This window comes from Carcharhinus amblyrhynchos, chromosome 15, assembly GCF_965287045.1.
Source record: "Carcharhinus amblyrhynchos chromosome 15, sCarAmb.v2.hapA, whole genome shotgun sequence".
In the NCBI taxonomy this organism is placed as follows: Eukaryota; Metazoa; Chordata; class Chondrichthyes; order Carcharhiniformes; family Carcharhinidae; genus Carcharhinus; species Carcharhinus amblyrhynchos.
Window position 1 is genome coordinate 38,777,494 of NC_137338.1, and position 22,652 is coordinate 38,800,145.

Here is a 22,652-nt window from a genome sequence, read left to right on the forward strand (position 1 = left end):
TACCTTTGAGACAATTGGCACCCAGACTACCACTTCTCAAGAAAGATAATGACCTATTTGGAAGTAACTAGCATGTATCTATCAGAGTTCTTGTTAAGCAGCAGCCACAGATCCCTGCCAGAATAACTTTGCATAATACTTGTGGATGCATGACCATCTTCCTTACCATGGTATCAACACAACTATATGTCTTAATGCAGTGGTTCCACCACTGCAAGAGCAGATCTAACAACAAAAGCACGTTTTACTGAGAACCATAAAAGCCATGCATTAAACCATAAACATACAAGCATATTATCAAACACTCAGCTTACAGCAGCTCTCATCCCTAACCTCAAAGTTACATCAGTTACATGAAACCTATGCTACTGCAAAGTGAAAGGTCTTCTGTTAAAATGCTTCATCCAAATCCTCATATAAAGAACTGCAATATATCTTCTCAAGTGTCATCAGTTATAAAATCTCAGGCAATTTCTTTTGAAGAGGCCAACCACTCTATAGTTGTTCCAAGATTCAGGAACCAAAAAAAGTTGAATTCTCGGGAGAATTTTGAGAAATGTTATTGATATTAACATTAAGACTCACAAAATACATTAGTGTTTAACTTCAAGTAAAGTTCCCTTCCAAAAAGAGGATCTACAACCTGAACTAGTCTGACATATTTGTCCCCATTTTCAACAGCAGTGATTCTGCACAAAATTGTCAATTCAGTGCCATTGACTCCCAAGTTAGGATCAATTCTACAAGACAGCCTGATGTCCAAAAGAAACTGGGTTGAGACCATTCAAATCTCTTTTGGTTTCAACTGTAGATGAAAAGAGTAAACACTGATAACAGATAAACAGAATCTGTGGCACCAGTCACTTGCCAAAAATTGATCATCAATAAGCGAAAAGAATAACGCTTCCGTTCAGTATAACCAATACTACGATACAACGTTAAGTCAAAACTTTCATATGTTCTCGTTAAAGGTCAGAGATACGTTTCTTCCAACATTTCTTGCCCAGAAAAAAATGATGTGCAAGTTGAAATACTGTACCATGTACAGCAATGTGTATTCTGAGCTAAAATAATTTGCAAAATAAAACACATGACCAAAGAAATACAATTGTCAATTAAAAACACATGCATCATACAAGTACCGGTATATGTACAGTATTTTTAGATTGACCTGGCAGCAAACATGGATGGGACAAGGCATGGCACTGAAGCAAGGGAAAGAGGTGGGCCCTGGTGCAATCCGGGCAGAGGGTCGGGCTTGGAGCAGCTCGGGAGCATGGGGAGGTGGAGGCGCTTCAGGGCCCAGGAGCAAGGAGATGGGGGAGGCAAGGGCAGGTGGCGAGGTGAAGCCTGGGAGGTAATGAGGATACACAGGCAAGTCAGCTGCAATGGGGATATATATACTGACGCTATGGTGCAATGTTGAAGTAAAGCAACATTAAGTGAGGCAATGTTAAATGAGGATGATGAGAAAGTTTTATAAGATCGGCACCTAACCTTCATCTTCTGCAACTAATCAAGGAGCACAGACCACATGATTCACAGAATTCCTACAGTGGAGGTGGTCATTTGGCCCATCCGGTTTACACCAACCACAATCCCACCCAGGCCCTATTCTCATAACGCCACATGTTTACCCAGTTAATTTCCTAACACTAGGGTCAATTTAGCATGACCAATGCATCTAACCCACACATCTTTGGACTGTGGGGAGAAACCTGAATACCCAGAGGAAACCCACACAGACGCAGGAAGAACTTGAAAACACCACACAGAGTGACCCGAGGCTGGAATTGACCCTGGGTCTCTGGTGCTATGATGCAGCAATGTTAACCACTGTGCCACCCCACTGCGATGGCCTATTCAAACTCTCGCCAAACTGCTGCAGACTTGCCAAGTAAAATGCTGACACTAATTATATGCAAGGAGAAATGTAGATAGCATAGGATAATCTGGGTCCATGCTCCTAAATCTAATAAGAACTGAAAAAAAAAAGCACTTATCAGCCGTAATTAAGAACACTGCAAACCGTTGCTGCCGGTAACTGACAACCTGAGGCAATTGCTAACGTTTGAACAACATTAGGACGACAAACAATTTAGCTACAATAAGCTTGTATCTTGCTACTGCTGTCAGCCCTTGAATCAACAATAATCAATCTTATGATTTATATTTTGTGGGATAATTTGAATTGCATGGTAAGCATTCAAGATCTTGGATCCATTATGGCTTAAAACTTCGAACATTTTTGAGACGAAAATATGTGAGACGAATCACATACTTTTGTTGTACTGTCTAGGAAAGTGAGAGTGAAACATTCTTTAGGTGGCTAAATGAGGGAAACTAATGGAGCAGATTTTTAAGTTTGTACTAGCTTTGCCAGCATTCTTTTGTTGCTCAAGAAAACTTTGAGATGCATGTTCGCTCTGATAAAGTTACTCCAAACTTAAGAAACTGACTCCATTAGTTTCTCACGCAGTCATCTAAAGGAGGTTCTGCTCGCGCCTTCCTCAATGGCATAACAATGTTAAGTGCAAAATTGCATTTGCCTTCAATTAGTTCCTTTCTCAACAAAATGACTTTTTTCTGTTTGCAATGTAAAGAATCACTCTAATCAATGGCTGTTTTTTTCTGTTAAAAGTGATGGTCTAGACTTAGCTGGAAATCAAAACTGCTTCTTCCATCTCAACCGCACTTGCTCCATCATGCTTAAGTAACAAAACCACTAATGGATTCTGGCAATCAGATGGTAATATATTAAACTTTGTGACAACCAGTTGTAATCTTTGGCTGAAGCTCAAATGAAACATACAGAACCATATTATTCCAATGGTACTACTGCTATTTCCCAATGTAATTACTTCTGGGAGCCAAGGGAAAGTTGCACTGTAGTACAGAACATTGACAGAAACACAAACACCAAATTAATTAATGGATCCCATTTTCTGTATGCTGGGATGGGCAAATGGCTCAGGTGAATCTGTGACCATAGATTGGCAAAGACTGATGTTGAGCAGGGCATCGATTTGGTGGTCAGTCTTCGTTGGCAGGTTTGATTTCTCACTGGTCTGAATACTAATTCAATATAGGAGCTATATTTACAAAGTATAGTGTTTTTCTTTGAAGTTAGATGGTATCCTTTGATCCTTCTAATATGATTCATTTACGTTACCCAACTGTAGAGAAGAGTATAACAATGAAGATTCTTGTTGCATACATTTGACAATTGTAACCCATAACCTTAAAACAAAAAAGCACTAACCTCATCTGAAATTTGCTGTGCCAGGCGAATGGCTACATTTCGCAACATACATTCTGAAGTAGGATTAGGAATGTTATGCAAAGCATTCTGTAGAACTACAGCCTGGCTATGAGTAGCATGATTTATCTGTTTAAACATAAAAAAAACCAAAAAAATGGTATAAGCACATTTAGATATCTTGAAACAAAAAAAATCAAAGCTTATGTAACTAAAGAGGCAATTACCTCAATCTTTGTTCCCAAAATGTAGACATTAAATGCAAAACTATTCACAGCCGTAAATATTACAATCCCTCATAAAATGCAAATAGGAACAAAATTTATTAGTTGCATTACACCAAAAGATAAAACAATTATCTGTATAGAATTTTGCTATCTATATAGCAGAGAAAGGTGCATGTACATGACAGATATCAGGTTGACAATACAACTGAGAACCAGGCTGATCATGAGTAGTTCAGAAGCGAAATGGGAAAAGAAACAAGAGCAGCAGTGGAGAGAGCGCTAAAGAGGAGGTAGTTAACCAACAGGAAAAAATCTAAAATATCTTCTATGGGCATTTAAATAATAAAAAAAGAGGGTAGATAGTGGAGTTGGGACAATTAAAGAACAGAAAAAGATTTTATGCATAGGTGCAGAAAGCATCACTGAGGTACTAAATGACTATTTTGCATCTTTACCAGAAAAGTTGTTGTCAAAGTCATTGTGAATGAGAGGCAATAAGGTATTAGATGGGCAAAAAATTGTTGAAAAGGAGTTTATTAGAAAGACTGATTGTACTTAAAGTTCATATGTCATCAAATTAGATGAGATGCATCAGAAATTGCTGAATGAATAAAGAGTGGAAATCGTAGAGGCATTGGCTAGAATCTTCCATCCTCAGATGCAAGGCTGCAAATGACCAGAGAAATGCAAATGCTACATCCTTGTTCGAAAATGATGCAAGGATAAACTCAACAACTACAGGCCAGTCAGTTTAATCTCCATGTTGAGAAAGGTTTTAGAAATGATAATCCAGAGCAAAATTACTTGTCACTTGGACCCAAATGGATTAGTTTCAAGAAAGTCAGTGGATTTATTACAGGCAAATTGTGCTTGATTGAATGCTTTGATGAAGTAACAAAGAGTTGTAAAAGGTAATAGTTAATGTGATGTATATGAATTTCCAAAAGCAGTGTGAAGTACTATTAACAAGCTTATCAGCAAAGTTGAAGCCAATAAAATAGAAGGTACACTGACAGCATGGTATCAAACTGGCTGAGTGACAGGAATCAGTCATGGTCAATCAATCTTTTTTGGTTTGCAAGATGTCGTCGTGGGGATCCCCAGGTTAAGCATTCGGACAACTGTTTTTCTTGATATCTATGCATAGGTGTATAGCAAACAATTTCAAAATTTGCAGATAACACAATTTGGAAGTACTGTGAACTACGAGAAAGGACATTGATGGAACTCAAGAGAACACAGGCTGATGAAATGGACAAAGTAAGTAGTCTCACAATACCAGGTTAAAGTCCAACAGGTTTATCTGTAGCAAACGCCACTAGCTTTCAGAACTGGCTGTTCCTTGGTCAGGTGGGTGGAACTCCTACCCCCTGACAAAGGAACAACCAGTTCCAAAAGCTAAGGTGTTTGGTACAAATAAAATTGTCGGACTTTAACCTGGTGTTGAGACTTCTTACTGTGTTTACTCCAGTCCAACACCGGCATCTCCACATCAGGAATGGACAAACACAGGGAAATGAAATTTAACACAGCAAAGTATGACGTGATACATTTGCAGAGGAAGCACAAGGAAAGGCAACTGGAATTAAAGAGTACAATTTTAAAGGGGATGCAAGGGAAGAGGGAAGGTTATACGTGTACACATTGTTTAAGTTTGCAGGGAACATTGAGAAAGTGGTTATAAGGTATATGGGATCCTGTCCTTAGGGACAAAGTGCATACAAGCAAGAAAGTTATGAACCTTTATTAAACATGAGTTTGGGGCACTGTGTTCATTTCTGGGTACCACACTAAGGAGAATGTGAGGCTGCAGTAAAGATCTTAAGAGAAAGACTGGGATGAGAGACTTCAGTTATGAGGCTGGATGAATGAAGCTGGTACTATTCTCCTCAGAAAAGAGTTCTGATATATGTTCAAAATCATGACAGATCTGTAAATTGTGAATAATTGCTCCTGTTTCAAGGGTCAAGAATCAGATGCAACGTGAGGAAAATGTTTTCCATGCAGCAAATGTTTAGAATCTGGAATACACTGCCTGATAGTGTGGTACAGGCAGAACCAATCATGGCTTTCAGGACAGAATTATATAATTTTAAGAGGAAAGAATTGCAGGGCTATAAAGGAAAAGGCAGCGGAGTGGGCCTACCTGACTACCTTTGACAGAGAGCAGGCACAAAACAACAAGCCAAATGACCTCTTTCTTTGTTGTAATTGTTCTACGATTCTAACAAAGAACTGCACATTTAAAACCAGATTCGATGAGGTCTGCAAGAAACTCAAGTCCACATTTTTAAAGGAATTCAGATGAGGTTAATCTGTCATAATCAGCTAAATTTACCTAACTTTACAATTTCCAACTCTCAAACCACATGTTTAATTTACTTTCATTATCAAATGAAGCAATCTAACGCAAACTGCCAACCTCTTCCATGTCCTTAATGTTCAGAAATGCCACTGATATCAAAGCATCATACAGTTGTTTAACAGGGAGGTACATAAGAAAAAATGGATACGTACTGGTGAAACAGTGCTTGAACCTTCCACCACCGGCTGAAATGCTTCTGCCACAGCTCGAACATGACCAAACCCAACTGCTGTGAGCAATAATTTGGCTATTTTTAGTGCATTCAGATATGCAGCCCTTCGCGTCTCCATGTCTGCATTTAGTAAGAAGTTGTTCCTGGTTAGTATGCCCAGGACAAGGGATACACCACCACTTTTTAAGAAGTTATACTGGAAATCACTTGCATCTTCTCCCAGAGGTGCACTGGCAGGCATTAATAAAGCATATACTACCTGCATGTTAAGAGAAAGAATATTTTAATACACATCATTCATTATTTTAATGAATATTAAGCCAGTCTTAGGCTCCAAAGCGGAAATCCATTTTTACCTCATGAACACTGTGTAAGCTAGTTTCATTTGCCCATAGTGAAATAATTACTTCAGTCAAAGATTGCATTTATGAACAAATTATTCTTTCAAAATCTGCTGTTAATATTCAACATTATAATTTTTGTCCTCAGCACCTGACAGTCCACTTTTACCTCATTCCCAAGATTCACAAACAGAAGTGCTGTTATAGACCCATTGTTTCAGCATAGCCTATCCCACTGAATTTATTGCTTCCTATATGGACTCCAATTTTCTCCCTCTGCCACCACATTCATGATTCTTCCAATATTCTCATTCATTTCGATGAATTCTTGATGCTAACTCATCACTGTGGATGCCCAACCTCTCCATACCTCCATCTCCCACCAGGTTAATCTTAAGCAAATGTGTTCTTCCTTGAACACAGGCCCAGTCAGTCACTATCCACTACCACTGCCCTCCATCAGATTAAACATTCTGACATTGAACAAGTTCTCTTTTAACGCAATCCACCTCCAAATAAAAGTATTGGCATAGGTACCCACATTGGTCCAAGCCATACTTGTCATTTTTGTCAAATATATGGAATATTTCTTGTTCCAGTTCTACTTGGGCCCCCTCCCTTGCCTCTTTTTCTGGCACAATGACAATTGTATCAGTGCTGCTTCCTGTTCTTGCTTCCAATTTTTAGAAAAATTTCAACTTTACTTCCAATTTCTTCTGACCTTCAAATGCTCCATTCCTGGCTCTCCCTTCCACGGCTTCTGTGCATTCATTCTGGGGATAGGCCAACAAATATTCACTGTAAGCCCACCAACTTGCACAGTTACCTAGATTAGAATTCCTTGTAGTTGACTTCCTATAAATGCTGCATTCTATTTGCCAGTTTCTGTCTTGATGATGGATTCACCCCACTGCAGTTGAAAGGGTCCTCTAAGAAGTCCATCACATTTCCCACACTTCTGCTCTGCCCTTTCCCCTACCTCCCAGAACTATGATAGTTCCACATGCTCTTCTTCCCCCTGGAAAAGCCTCCATATTCAATAGGTCTACCAGCAGTGTTCCAATGGTGTTCAATTTAAACTCAAGAAACAGCTCTGCAATTTTCAACTGGGGATTTGACAGCCTTCTGGACTCAAATATTTTCAGCAATTGGAGACTGGAATTGCTTATTTCCATTCCTTTGCATGATTCAGTTTTTCTTCTTAATTTTATTTTTGTGCAGCAGGACACTGCTTCACTGCTCTGCCCCATCCCCACATCCTTGCATGACTAATTCCTTCATCATTTAATCTCTCCTTCCTTCCAGTCGATCAAAGACCTTCTCTTCTGTTCTTTACACACCTTCCATGTACTCAAAAAGCCTATTGCATTTTGAACTTTTCCCTGTTCTGATCAAAGATCATCAACCTGAAATGTTAACTTTGCTTTTTTTTCCCCCACAGATGCTGCCAGATCTATTGAGTACTTTAAAGCACTTTGTGTCTTCATATTTTGTTTTTGTTTCCCATTTCCAAAAGGAGGTATTATTCAAAGTCAAGTTACAGCTTTTGCACCCAAGGCAGCAGATTTAAAGGTTAACAAGATCCATTGTAACTGTGGTTAAAGAGCCATTGTCATCAGCAACAGGAAGAGAAATGCAATCATGCAACTTTAAGAACTTACGATATTTATGGTTTTACCTGTTGGGGCATCCTGATGGAAACATAACAATTAGAATGCAATAGTTCATCTTTAATTATGCCTAATATTGCTGTACACACCAAACCATTCTGGAAATGAACTGTACCCCAGAAACTTCTAATATACGTGGTACCTCATGCATACATTACATTACAGGAGAATTTCCCCCAAGAAGCTAACATTCTTTAAAAAGATGGCTCCTTTACCACTGCTAATGAAGACCTACTGGTGTCCAAGTAATTTCTTTAGCATACTTGCAAGTAAAGCACTCTCTAGCGAGGACTAATGCTTTGAAGAATCAACACAAGCAATAACTTTGTTTTTCCATGAACATTGTATCCAAAGAACTTGCATCAGAATGGGGAATCAGAATTGTGTGATTTCAATAATACAATGAAGCTGGGCTGAAAAGCAACAGAAATCAGTCATACACCCCAAAATCTACAGCTTTTGAGGCAAAGTGTAACTTGAAGGAACTCAAAGGAGGGACACTCAAATTCCAAGTCTTTATTCTTTCCTCCAATCTCTTTGCTTTAAAAAAATGAGCTTTTTGCACAACGCTGTATCATGATAGGAGATTGATGCGTTACATACCTCAGTTAGGTACAACACCTGTGAGGCAGATTGCCCAAAAAAAAGTGAGTCAAGGTTTGGACTGAGGCTGCTCTCACCAAGCTTTGCATGATCCAAGCAAATAGCACGAAGTTTTTCTACTGTAGTGTTATCTGAAACAAATAAAAAGAATGTCAGATTACAAACACAAAAATTACAATTATCAGGTACTGCAAATGACAACCGATTTACGATTTAAGATCTATTATTCCATATCAATTAATCACTCACACTGCAGCAAATTTATCTGATCCATTAAAAAAACTGTTAATACAGAATACTTTTAGAAACACACTTACAGGTTTTCATCGTCAATTAAATATAAAACAAATTATTTATGAAGGGGAGAAAACACTAATGTCGTGAAATAAATTTTGTGATGAGGAAAGCTGAGAGAAACTGGAATAGTTCTTACAGGAGAGGATATTTAAGAGTTGTTAAAAACCATGCAAAGTTTTAATGGAGTAGTTCGGGAGAAAATTGTTTCCACCTTTAATGATTGGTTGATTATATTGTTAAAGATACACTGCACTGTTTGATTAACTACAGAGTGCACACAGAGAATCAGTTGGGGCATTGGGTTAGTTACGAGGCAAACATCTGTAATGCTACATCCCATGAACAAACCTAACAAGCAAAAAGATTAGAAAATCAGCTGGCTTGGATCCATTTATCATCCATTGCTGCATGTCAGCAAGAATCAGAGAGAAGTTAAGAATCTGTTTTATCTTGGAAGTTATGATCAGAAATGCACTGCTCAAAGAGATGGAGGAAATAGATTCAACAATAACTTTCAAAAGGGAATTAAATATCTGAAAAATGCAAATGAGTGGGATTAATTGGAAACCTCTTGCCAAGAGCTAGCACAGACATGACGAAATGAATAACCTTCTACTTTATAAGATCCCATGAAATAACGAGCAACGATATGCAAACTGATCAAATTAATTTTTAAAGTTAGTTTATTTATTAGTCACTTATATTACTGCAATGAAGTTACTGTGAAAATCTCTTAGTTGGCACACATCAATGCCTGTTCAGGTCAATGCACCTAACCACATTTTTCAGACTGTGGGAGAAAACAAGGGCACCTAGAGGAAACCCACACAGACATGAGAAGAATGTACAGACTACACAGACAGTGGCACAAGTCACTGTCTTTATTGCGAGGGGGATGGAGTATAAAAGCAGGGAGGTCTTGCTGCAATTGTACGAGGTACTGGTGAGGCTGCACCTGGAGCACTGTGTGCAATTTTGGTGCCCTTATTCGAGGAGGGACATATTAGCTTTGGAGGGAGTGCAAAGAAGGTTCACCAGGTTGATTCTGGAGATGAAGGGGTTCGCTTATGAGGAGAGGTTGAGTAGACTGGGCCTGTACACATTGGAGTTTAGAAGACAGAGGGGAGATCTTATGGAGACATACAAGATAATGAAGGGGCTAGACAAGGTAGAAGCAGAGGGATTATTTCCACTTAGAATGGAAACAAGAACTAGAGGGCACAGCCTCGAAGGGGGGAGTCAATTTAGAATAGAGTTGAGGAGGAACTTTGTCTCCCAGAGGGTAGTGAATCTTTGGAATTCTCTGCCCATTGTAGCAGTGGAGGCTACCTTGTTAAATGTGTTTAAGTCACAGATAGATAGACTTTTGACCAATAAGGGAATTAAGGGTTATGGGGAGCAGGCAGCTAAGTGGAACTAAACCACTATCAGATCACCGAAGATCTTACTGAATGGCAGGCTAGGCTCGAGGGGCTTGATGGCCTACTCCTGCTCCTATTTCATATGTTCTTATATTCTAAGTCAGAAATCAAACCAGGTCCCTAGTGCTGAGAGGCAGCAGTGCTAACCACTGTGCCTATTAAACACCAGCTGATTTTGGAAAATTGAACTATTTTAGGTCAGGAGTATTACATAATATTTGTATTATGAAATAAATACAGGACATAGAACATTACAGCGCAGTACAGGCCCTTCGGCCCTCGATGTTGCGCCAACCAGTGGAACCAATCTAATGACCCTCTAACCTAAACAATTCCAATGTTATCCATATGCCTATCCACTGACCATTTGAATGCCATTAAAGTTGGCAAGTCCACAACTGCTGCAGGCAGGGCATTCTTACTATCCTCTGAGTAAAGAACCTACCTCTGACATCCGTCCTATAATTACCACCCCTTAATTTAAAACTGTGTCCCCTCGTGTTAGCATTAGATGTCAACAGAAAATGCTGAATAAATTCAGCAGGTCTAGAAGCAACTGTAGTGAGAAACAAAGTTAATGCTGCAGATCAATTTTGTATTAAAGAAGAATAAGCAGGCAACTGGGGGAATAGTATGGGATATGACACCTCAGTAGGACAACACTATCAAAGTATTTGTGTGATAGTGGTATAGAAATACCAGGAAATGGGACTCAAATACTCAAGATTGAATAGGGAAAATAAACTTTGAGGGCCTGAAGTACATACAGAACTGAACCACAGTACAGTGGATGGATCTGAGTATGCCTAAGCTGAAAATTGATTAGTTAAAGAAATATGACAATGGAAGATTGCCTCAATATCTTTGTCATATTTCTTGCTACATTAACTTTTGCCTGCCTCACAGTTTTCAAACAGAACTTAATTAGTAGGTGATCCAGAATTATAGTTCTTAATACCTTCTTTTGCATTAGCTTGGTTAACAAGATAGGTTCCTTGAAATGAAAAGGTGACTGAGATGTTTTCCAACAGTGCAGATTGCTGCTCGACAAAAGCTTCCATATATGCTCAGCTTTTATTCTGAACCACTAGTAACATGGATGCTTCAAAATCCAGTTTTTTTGCTTTGAGCTAATCAGTATTATTCAAAAAAAATTCACAAATCTAGTATGGACTGCTGTCTTATGTTAGTCTGACACCTTTTGACAAAGACTAGGTATGCCATTGATTTGTCATGGTAGCAACAGAGTTAATATGGTGGAAAACAGATGATATGAAAACAAGAACTATCAAGAATATTAGAATCATTGTACATCAAGACAAGAGGGTTTTCTCACTTGAGTCTGTAAGGTAATTATATGACTTCCCTGCAAACTTCCTTGCAAAAACAAGATAAGCTCCTATTTATAACCCCTATGAATCGAATATAAGGACAGTTACGATATGTAAGATTATAAGGTTAATGAGCCTCATGAACACTAGCCTCATGAACACTAGCCTCATGAACACTAGCCTCATGAACACTAGCCTCATGAACACTAGCCTCATGAACACTAGCCTCATGAACACTAGCCTCATGAACACTAGCCTCATGAACACTAGCCTCATGAACACTAGCCTCATGAACACTAGCCTCATGAACACTAGCCTCATGAACACTAGCCTCATGAACACTAGCCTCATGAACACTAGCCTCATGAACACTAGCCTCATGAACACTAGCCTCATGAACACTAGCCTCATGAACACTAGCCTCATGAACACTAGCCTCATGAACACAGAAACTTCTCCAATCAGAACAAAAACATAAGTTTGTTTACAACTTCAAGTGCTGACTGGACAAATTATAGTTAAGGTTTGCATGTTGGCAGAGACGATACTGACCAAAATAGCCTTCGCAGCAACTTGAGAAAAGTTCCAAAATGACACTACAACTTTGCTCAAGAGTGCTTAGAAGCAGATGCTCTAACACAATACTGAAATCAAAGAATGTTTTTGTAACAATGTCAACCGCTTTTGCTGCGCAGCTATTGAGGCAAAGGTGCCAAGAAACTGAGAGGAGTTAAAGCAACTAAGTAGAGTGCTTCTTTGCAAGGTCTACCAGTAATTTTTTGAGATGTAATCTCTGAAACCAAAAGGAATTCACAGAAATAACATTTGCATAAAACATGACAAGTTATTTGGTGGACTAAAAGACCACTACTTTTAATTTAAATTCAATTAATAATTATGGAATATAGAGCTAGTCTCAGCAATGGTGACCATGAAACTGTTGGTTGTCACAAAAACCTATCCAGCTCACTGAAGGGTTAAAATCTTTGAATGTAGTAGAGTCCCCTTGTGAATGAAGTACAGGATGTGGAGATGCCGGCATTGGACTGGGGGAAACACACTTAGAAGTCTCACAACACCAGGGTGAAGTCCAACAGGTTTATTTGGTAGCACAAGTCACAAGCTTTTGTTGCACTGCCCTTCATCAAGTGAGCAGGAGTTGTGTTCACAAACAAGGCATATATAGACACAAGCTCAATTTACAAAATAATGGTTGGAATGTGAGTCCTTAGAGGTAATCAAGTATTAAACATATAGACAATGTGAGTGGAGAGCAGGTTAAGCACAGGTTAAAGAGATGTGCACTGTCTCCAGCCAGGACAGTTAGTGAGATGTTGCAAGCCCAGACAAGTTGTGGAGTTGTCTAGATAGTGTGACATGAACCCAAGATGACAGTTGAGGCTGTCCTCTTGTATGCAGAACTTGGCTGTCAGTTTCTGCTGAGTGATTTTATATGATCATGTGTCATGAAGGCTGCCTTTGGAGAACGCAGTTGACACATTCTGCCCATGTCTGAATCAAAGAATCCCTACAGTGCAGAAAGAGGACATTCAGCCCATTGAGTCTACACCAACTGCAATCCCACCCAGGCCCTATCCCCATAACCCCACATATTTATTTTGCTAATCTCACTGACACCAAGGGAAGTTTCGTTTGGCCAATCCACCTAACCCACACATCTCTGGACTCTTGGTAGAAACCAGAGCACCCAGAGGAAACCCACATAGATACACAGAGAACATAAACTCCACACAGATAGACACCCAAAAATGGAATTGAACCTGGGTCTCTGGTGTTGAGAGAGCAGTGCTAACCACCGTGCCACATTGCGTGGGTTTGCTCCGGGTGCTCTGGTTCCTTTCCACAGTCAAAAGACGTGCAGGTTAGGTTGATTGACCATGCTAAATTGCTCCTTAATATCCTAAGATTTATAGGTTAGATAGATAAGCCATGGGAAATGTGTGGGGTTACAGGAATAGGGTGGGGGCGAGGGTCTGGCTCAGGTACTCTGTCAAGACAGTTGGTGCAGACTTTAGGGGTCAATTGGCTCTCCTCATCTGTAGCAATTCTTGTATTCTATGAAAGGAAATCCAGAGAAGCTAAAGAGCAGTTAGTTCCAGGAACCAGAGAATTAAGAGAAGTTTCCAAAAAGACTGAATTAAAAAGGAACAAAGAGGAACAGCAATTGTTATTTGAAGTTAAACTCAGGCCTGGGAAGAGCAGAACTGACGAGGCTGACTCAAGAATAGCCGCATATCTGATGTCTTTATTTCTCATTTTTGAATTCCATTAGGGACTGAATGCCTGAGAATGTATGGACATTTGGATGCATCTGACAATTCAAGATAAAGCAGTACTGAAAGGAGAAAAACCTGGAGGCAGATTCTTGTTAAAACAGCTGAAAGCTTAGTTTGAAAGGAGAGTTGAAAACCCTGGAGGTGGATTCTTATGAAAATAGCTGAGGGATAGCATTGCCTGAACGAAGATTTTAAAGCATGCTATTTTGAAATTGGAGTTATGAAACAATCGTGTGACAATCATCTGGTCGGGGGGACTTGTTTAAAGTTTATTTATTTGCATCACAAGTAATTTTACATTAACACTGCAATAAATAAAGTTACTGTGAAAATCCCCAAGTCGCCATATTCTGGCACCTGCATGTGTACACTGAGGGAGAATTTATCATGGCCAACACATCTAAGCAGCACGTCTTTTGGACTGTGGGAGGAAACTGGAACACCTGAAGGATACCCACACAGGCACGGGGAGAATGTGCAGACTCCACACATACCCGGGTCCCTGGTGCTGAGAGGCAGCAGTGCTAATCACTATGCCACTGAGAGAGATTCACGGAAGATTGATCAAGTGACATCTACCACTTGGATTTCAGGATGGGAAGTTGTCTGACCACAATTTGCCTGTTCAATTAGAGTCTGTATATTTAGCGAGGACAGTATGGTATAAGATAGACTGTGTAACCTGTGTTAGTCTTGAATCCTGGTATATATTTATAGAGACAGGTGTGGATAGAAGGAGCATTGTATTATAGTCAAACCTCTGATGTTTAACAAATTTTTTTTCCTTGTTAAAAGCTAAATGGCAGTCCTGTGAATCTCTTCCACCATGCTTTCTAACAAAAAAAAGTAAAAGTTGCAGTCTTTTGAGCCAGAACTTCCCATTCAGTAGTAACACCGACTGGGATTGTAACACCAGTGACGCCCACGTCCGATGAAAGAAGAAATAGAACTTAAAATGGCAAACATTACACAAGGAAACAAACTGACAAGTTTCCACCAGCTGGAAATCTGGAGTTTTCATATGGAAGCTCTGCACAGGTGTCCATTTGATAAGTCAATTTACTAGTATATTGAAAAATGAGTCCTGAAAAGAAACCATTCCAGAGAATCATATTTAACATCTTGCATTTTTATGTCTACAATTAAAGGTGAAGTTGCCATAGTTCCAGATGACCATAGGCTGCTCTCCTCTTTAAGGGGGAGAGCTGACAGGTTGTTGTATTAGCCTGAGGATCACCACCTCAGGGGAGGACAAGTTTGAACCTTCATGAATAACCCCAGCCGGTATGAGAATTGAACCCATGCTGTCGATATCATTCTGCATCACGAACTGACCGTCCAAAGTAGTGAGCCACCGGTCTATAATCATCACATGAACAACTGCCTGATTTAGTTAACTTGTAAAGTAAAAGTGGTCATTACAGCCTCCTACCCAAATGTTAGCAAGCAAAATTGAAATTGTATACCCATACTATGAATTCACAAGGATCAAGTAATCCACTTCAACATCCATGCACAGCCAATGTCACTCCTCCTCACACGTTTCACCTCAAACATCACCAAACTCAAAGGTGAATCCAAGCTTCAACATGAGATCTGATTCCAAAGTTACCCTCCTTGACACACACAAAAGTTCATTCATTGTCCCCTGAACCATATTGCTGGCAGATTCAAAATATCAAGCACAATTTTAAATGAAGTTGTACTAACATGGATTCATCAAGTATGTATGCATGCTTGGTCCTCAGTGGCAGTTCAGCCAATGACTGATCAGTTTTCCAAAATGAACAATTTGCAATAGTGGTCACCTTAGTTAATTTTCTGCAAATAGCAGCAATTATTACCATCTTCATTCAAAATTCAAACCAGCTTTGATTTTTGGTTGACAACACCACACCATACATGCACTCATTTAAATAAACACTGGCAGAAATATATCAGTTTCACCTGTATTATTTTTTTAAGTACCTTACCAGGAGGCATGAGCTTCATAAGAATTCGAGCACCATCTCTCAGCTGTGGCATGTTTAGGCTACTGCCCAGGTCTGCAACTTGCCAAAGAAAGGAAATGTATCGGGGATGTAGGGACATTATCTAAGGAAGAAACAGATTAGGAATAACCAAATAATCTGAATTATAACATAATTACAGGTCTTTGGAGAAATCTGTCTGTACGTAACTAAAAACTAGCCAAAACTGGATTAATTTATTTGAAAAAGGTGCAATTTGATATACCTTGATTTGATATTTTGGAATAATACAGTAAATGGCAGAACCCTTAATAGTATTGATAGGCAAAGGGATCTGGGTATACAGGTACATAAGTCACTGGAAGTGGCATCGCAGGTAGAGAAAGCATATGGTATGCTTGCCTTCATCAGCTGAGGCATTGAGTTTAAAAACTGGCAAGTCATGTTGCAGCTTTACAGAACCTTAGTTAGGCTGCACTTGGAATATAGTGGTCAATTCTAGTCCCCACATTACCAAAGGGATGTGGAGGCTTTGGAGAGGCCACAGAAAAGATTTACAAGATGTTGCCTGGCATGGAGGGCATTAGCTATGAGAAGAGGTTGGAGAAACTTGGTTTGTTCTCACAAACAATGGAGGTTGAGGGGCGACCTGATACAAGTCTACAAGATTATGAGAGGCAGAGTGGATAGTCAGAAGCTTTTTCCCCCCAGAGTCGAAGGGTCAATTACTAGCAACTACAAAAGTTGCTTCCATCTGACAATATAATTCCCTTCTATCCTTTGTGTCTTTATTTCGCCTCATCAGTATCCAAAGTCCAATGATAAGCAAGTCAGGTGGATTGGTCATGTTAAATTGTCCCTTAGTACCCAAAGATGTGGAGGTTAGGGGAATTAGTGGAGCAAATATGTGAGGTTACAGGGATAGGACCGAAGTGGGATGCTCTGTTGGAATGTCAGTGCAGACTCAATGAGCTGAATGGCCTCCTTCTATACTTAGAGATTCTCTATTATTCACCCCAACTATTCCATGTGGTACTATGTTCCACACTGTAAACATTAGTAGTTTATACTGTTTAAGAAAATTCTGTAGTTAATTTCATAGCAATGATGCATAGTTTTTTTATTTTTTTCTGTGAGAGAGAACATCTCTACATCTACCAGATCAAACACCATCATTTTTAAGTATGTCATGCCACAGTTTCTCTTTTCTAGGGGAAAGAGCTCCTGTCTGTTCAGCCTTCTCCAATCATTGTAATATTGTTGTCTTGCATCATCCTTACAAATCTTGTTTGTGTCTCCAATGTGTTGTATCAGTTTTGTACCATGAACATCAGAATTGTATACCGTATTCTTAAGTATTCTAGATCGATGATGCTGAAGTGCAATCACTACAACGTGAATAGCTCTGGCAGTGAAGTCAACAAATTATGCTTTATTCAAAATAATCTCACATACAAAAGCTGGGCGATGTATTTTCTACCAAAACACAAACATGAGCACCAAGTATCTCAGGGCCTTAATTACGCTTAAAAGCAGTTTAATACAACAAGTAGGTTATGGTAAGTATGTCAGAAGTCTATTGGGGACATGGTGGGAGGGATCTTCCGCAAAGCTGCTTTTGCTGGTAGATCAAGATCAGTGGGGAATGGGGTACTGGTAGCCGAGGGTTGAGGGGGAAGACAGTAAGTTGCAAGTCAAAACCACTGGAAAAGTTGAAAACGATGTCATTCATTATCACTAAAGTGTACTTTTGAAATTTGTCCTACCACTTCCCCTGGCCAGGACACTTGCTTTTTAGTTTACAGAAACTATTTTGGCTACTGGTCTTTGTAATGCAATACCTGAGGCAACCATGTTTCTGCCTACACTTCTTACAGCTTACCCTTTTCAACATTCATTGTAAATAGCCAATTTTTTTTAAAAAAAATTCTAATTTGACAGGCATGCATATCTGGAGAACTGGTCCAAGTTTCCACCTCAGCAATATCAACAGCTATATTCATAGCAACTAATCAAACCAACCAGGCATTTCCTCAGATGCCTAAACAAGCCTGGTCATACAATACCTAAATTTTACCCAGTGTACACATTTATAGCTTTCTTCACCTTAAGAGCCTCTTGGAAATACATCCTTCATCTCAACTGTAAGTAGTCTAATCAACTAAAACTTGGCTTCCAGCCTGGTGATTTAGGTGCCTGGATTCTCAAAGCAGCCAGCTATTTTTGAGTTCAATTCATTTCACTTGGAGCAGGAAAATATCACGTTAAACACTAAGCCCAAACTAGCTATCAAAAAAATCACTATTAGGGATTATCCCTGCTGCTAAAATAAAAAAATTACCAAAGTCAAAAAATGATTTGTTCCAACATCTAAATCTAACAATCTGTTCTGCATTATAAAGATGGCTTTTGACAAAGTTGTGAACTGAATATACAATTCTTTTGACAACACAGATATTAGAATGATTAGTGATCTGTCTAGAAACATTTGACTAAATACTCTGAAAATTATGTTTCCCAATGATTAAGACTGAAGGATTAAATCTCTGTTCTATCATCTTCTCCTCTCCCTATCTCAACTGAATTGCAATCAATCTGCAAACGAGTTCAACCAAGCAGATGATTCAAGTCCACTAAAATAAAGATAGCTCATTTCATCTTTAGTAATTGTCCTCTTCCAATTTAGTACTGTACTGGTTCTTCCACACAACACTCATACTGTCGCCTAGTGCTCTCTTCCACTCTATATCTGATTCTCATTGCTATTTTGGTGCAACTTTAATACTGGCTCCTATTGCACTTCCCTGGTTCTAGTCTGGACTTATAATCATCGAACAGTTACAGCACAGGAGGCTTCAATGTGCCTCTCTAAGAGCAACTTACCTAGTCAAACAATATTTTCCCCGTAACCCTGCAATTTTTTCTGTTCAGATAATTTCAAATTTTCTTTTTGAAGGCTGAACTGATTTTGGATTTATCACATTCTCAGGCAGTACATTTTTCTCATTTTGTTGCTGCTTCTTTTGCCAATCACTTCAAATCAGGGTCAGCTTCTGGATCTTTTCACCAACTGAACAGTTTTTCTCTATCTACTCTGTCCAGATACCTCATCATCTTAATATTGTCTAAGATGAGCAGCCACAGCTTCTCTAATCTATCCACATTTAACTGAATTTCTTCACCACTGGAGCCATTCTTGTGAATCATTACTGCACCCTCTCAACTTCACATCCTTCCTAAGGTGTGGTGCTCAGAGATAAACACAAATCAGTATTTTAGACAAGACTTATTTTTGTACTCCATGGCCTGTTCTAGAAAGTCCAGGATTCCATATATTTTAGGAACCACTTTCCCAACCTGCCCTGCAAACTTCAATAAGTGTACCTTCAGTAAGTCTCTTTTCCTGCAACCTTTGAAAATTGTTATATTAAGTTACATTGCGTATTCTCACCTTACCAAAATGAATTACTTCATAATTCTCTACATTAAGTTCAATCTACCACTTGTTTCTCCATTTCCACCATGTTGCAGTATCCTCTAAGTTTTATCAGATCACAATACTCCCAAGCTGTGTGTCACTCACAAATATTGAAATTGTACAGCCTCTACACTAAAAGCCTAGGTAACTAATAAAATTAGTGTTGTGCCAGATGACCACAGACTGCTCTCTCCTTTGTGGGGGAGGACTGACTGGTGGTGATTTTAACTTGAGGATCACTGCACCTCAGACTAGGGGCAAGGTTTGGAAAGCAGGCCTTCATGAATAACCTTGGTATAGGAACTGAACCGTGCTGTTAGCGTCATGAACCAGCCAACTGAGCTGACTAACATCCATTAATATACACCAACAACAGCAGATGTTCAAATATCTTTCCCCAGTCTAAGAATCAATCATTCACAGCTACTCTCTATTCCTCATTTCTCAGCCAATTTCATACCCAGGCTACTTTTATTTGTTTTATTATATGGTTTTAATTCTGATTTCATGTTTTATTTTCACATTAGTGTACAGTGAAAAGTATAGTTTCTTGCGCACTATTCAGACAAAGCATACTGCGCATAGAGGAGGGAGTGGATAAGGTGCCTCACAAAAGATTGCTACAGAAGGTTAGGATGCACGGAGTTGGGGGTAAGGTGTTCGCATGGATAGAGGATTGGTTGTCTAATAAGAAGCAGAGAGTTGGTATCAATGGGTGCTATTCTGGTTGGCAGTTGGTGACTAGTGGAGTGCTGCAGGGATCGGTGCTGGGGCCTCAACTGTTTACCATTTATATAGATGATCTGGAGGAGGGGGTTGAGTGTAGGATGACGAAATTTGCCGATGACATGAAGATGAATGGAGAAGCAAATTGCGTGAAGGGTGTGGAAAGTCTGCAGAGAGATCTGGATAGGCTGAGCGAGTGGGCGAGGACCTGGCAGATGGAGTATAATGTTAGCAAGTGTGAGGTTATCCACTTTGGCAGAAATAATAGGAGGGATTATTATTTAAAAGCAAAAAACTGCAGCATGCTACGGTGCAGAGGGACCTGGGGGTACTTGTGCACGAGTCGCAAAAACCCAGTCTGCAGGTGCAGCAGGTGATCAAGGCGGCAAATGGAATGTTGGCCTTTATAGCGAGGGGGATAGAATATAAAAGTAGGGAGGTCTTGCTGCAACTGTACAGGGTACTGACGAGGCCGCAGCTGGAATACTGTGTGCAGTTTTGGTCACTGCATTTGCAGAAGGATATATTGGCCTTGGAGGGAGTGCAGAGAAGGTTCACTAGGCTGATACCGGAGACGAGGGGGTTAGATTATGAAGAGAGACTAAATAGACTGGGTCTGTACTCGGAGTTTAGAAGGCTGAGGGGGGATCTTATAGAGACATATAAGATAATGAAGGGGATAGATTGGTTAAAGGTATAGAGATTCTTCACGCTTAGAAAGGATAGCTGGACTAGAGGGCACAGCCTCAAGATAAGGGGGGGCAGTTTAGATCAGAGTTGAGGAGGAACTTCTTCACTCAAAGGGTGGTGAATCTCTGGAATTCTCTGCCCGTTGAAGTGGTGGCGGCTACCTCGCTGAATATATTTAAGTCACGGGTACATAGGTTTCTGATAGACAGGAATTAAGGGTTATGGGGAGAAAGCGGCAAAGTGGAGCTGATCCACTTCAGATCAGCCATGATCTTACTGAATGGCGGGGCAGACTCGAAGGGCTAGATGACCTACTCCTGCTCCTATTTCTTATGTTCTTATGTAGAGAATGTAGCGTTACAGTCATAGCTAGGGTGTAGAGAAAGATCAAATTAATGCGAGATAAATCCATTCAAAAGTCTTACGGCAGCATGGAAGAAGCTGTTTTTGAGTCAGTTGATACGTGATCTCAGGCTTTTGTATTTTTTTTCTGACGGAACAAGGTGGAAGAGAGTATGCCTGGGGTGCGTAGGGTCCTTGATTACGCTGGCTGCTTCTCGGAGGCAGCAGGAAGTGTAGACAGTGTGAATGCTATTTACCATTTATATAGATGATCTGGAGGAGGGAACCGGGTGTATGGTGTCAAAATTTGCTGATGACACCAAGATTGGTGGAACAGCAAATTGCGCGGAGGGTGTGGAGAGTCTGCAGAAGGATCTAGATAGGCTGGGCGAATGGGCCAGGAAATGGCAAATGGAATTTAATGTTGGCAAGTCCGAGGTGGTTCACTTTGGTAGGAATAATGGTAGGAAGGACTATTACTTACATGGTGAAAAACTGCAGCAGGCGACGGTGCAGAGGGACCTCGGGGTCCTTGTGCATGAGTCGCAAAAACCCAGCCTGCAGGGGCAGCAGGTGGTCAGGAAGGCTAATGGGATGCTGGCCTTCATAGTGAGGGGGATTGAATATAAAAGTAGGGAGGTCTTGCTGCGGCTGTATAGGGCATTGGTGAGGCCGCAGCTGGAGTACTGTGTGCAGTTTTGGTCGCCGCACTTACGCAAGGATATTCTGGCCTTGGAGGGAGTGCAGAGGAGGTTTACTAGGCTGATACCGGAGTTGAGGGGGTTGAGCTATGAGGAGAGGCTGAATAAACTAGGCTTGTACTTGTTAGAGTTTAGGGGAGATCTCATTGAGACGTATAAGATGATGAATGGGATGGATAGGATAGAGGTGGAGAGACTCTTCCCGCTCAGAAAGGACAGTAGGACTAGGGGGCACAGCCTCAAGATAAAGGGGGGGCGGTTTAGAACGGAGTTGAGGAGGAACTTCTTCACTCAAAGGGTGGTGAATCTCTGGAATTCTCTGCCCGTTGAGGTGGTGGAGGCTGCCTCGCTAAATATTTTTAAGACGCGGGTTGATGGGTTTTTGATAAGCGAGGGGATTAAGGGTTATGGGGAGAGGGCGGGAATGTGGAACTGAGCCACGACAGATCAGCCATGATCTTATTGAATGGCGGGGCAGGCTCGAAGGGCTAGATGGCCTACTCCTGCTCCTATTTCTTGTATTCTTATGAATGGATGGGAGGCGGACTGAGCTTTGTTCACAGCCCTTTGTAGTTTATTGTGATTTTGGGCAGGGCAGGAGCCATAGCAAGCTGTGATACAGCCACAAAGAATGCTTTCTATAGTGCATCCGTACAAGTTGTTGAGTAGGTAACGGTCATGCCAAACTTCCTTAGTCTCCTGAGAAAGTAGAGGCATTCGTGGGCTTTCTTAACTATAGTATCTGCATGAGGGATCCGGACA

The 22,652-nt window shown here is 40.2% G+C and overlaps 1 protein-coding gene across 1 annotated transcript in view; it reads right to left on the reverse strand.

Moving 5' to 3' along the window:
* usp9 (ubiquitin specific peptidase 9) overlaps window positions 1-22,652 on the reverse strand; it is a 258,340-nt gene that overhangs the window by 111,264 nt on the left and 124,424 nt on the right. The window contains exons 21-24 of the mRNA XM_080203847.1: window positions 15,957-16,077; window positions 8,638-8,768; window positions 6,004-6,282; window positions 3,263-3,388 (exon numbers count right to left, since the gene is read on the reverse strand). Of these exons, the coding sequence (XP_080059973.1) occupies window positions 3,263-3,388; window positions 6,004-6,282; window positions 8,638-8,768; window positions 15,957-16,077 (657 nt within the window). The remainder of the gene's footprint in view (window positions 1-3,262; window positions 3,389-6,003; window positions 6,283-8,637; window positions 8,769-15,956; window positions 16,078-22,652) is intronic.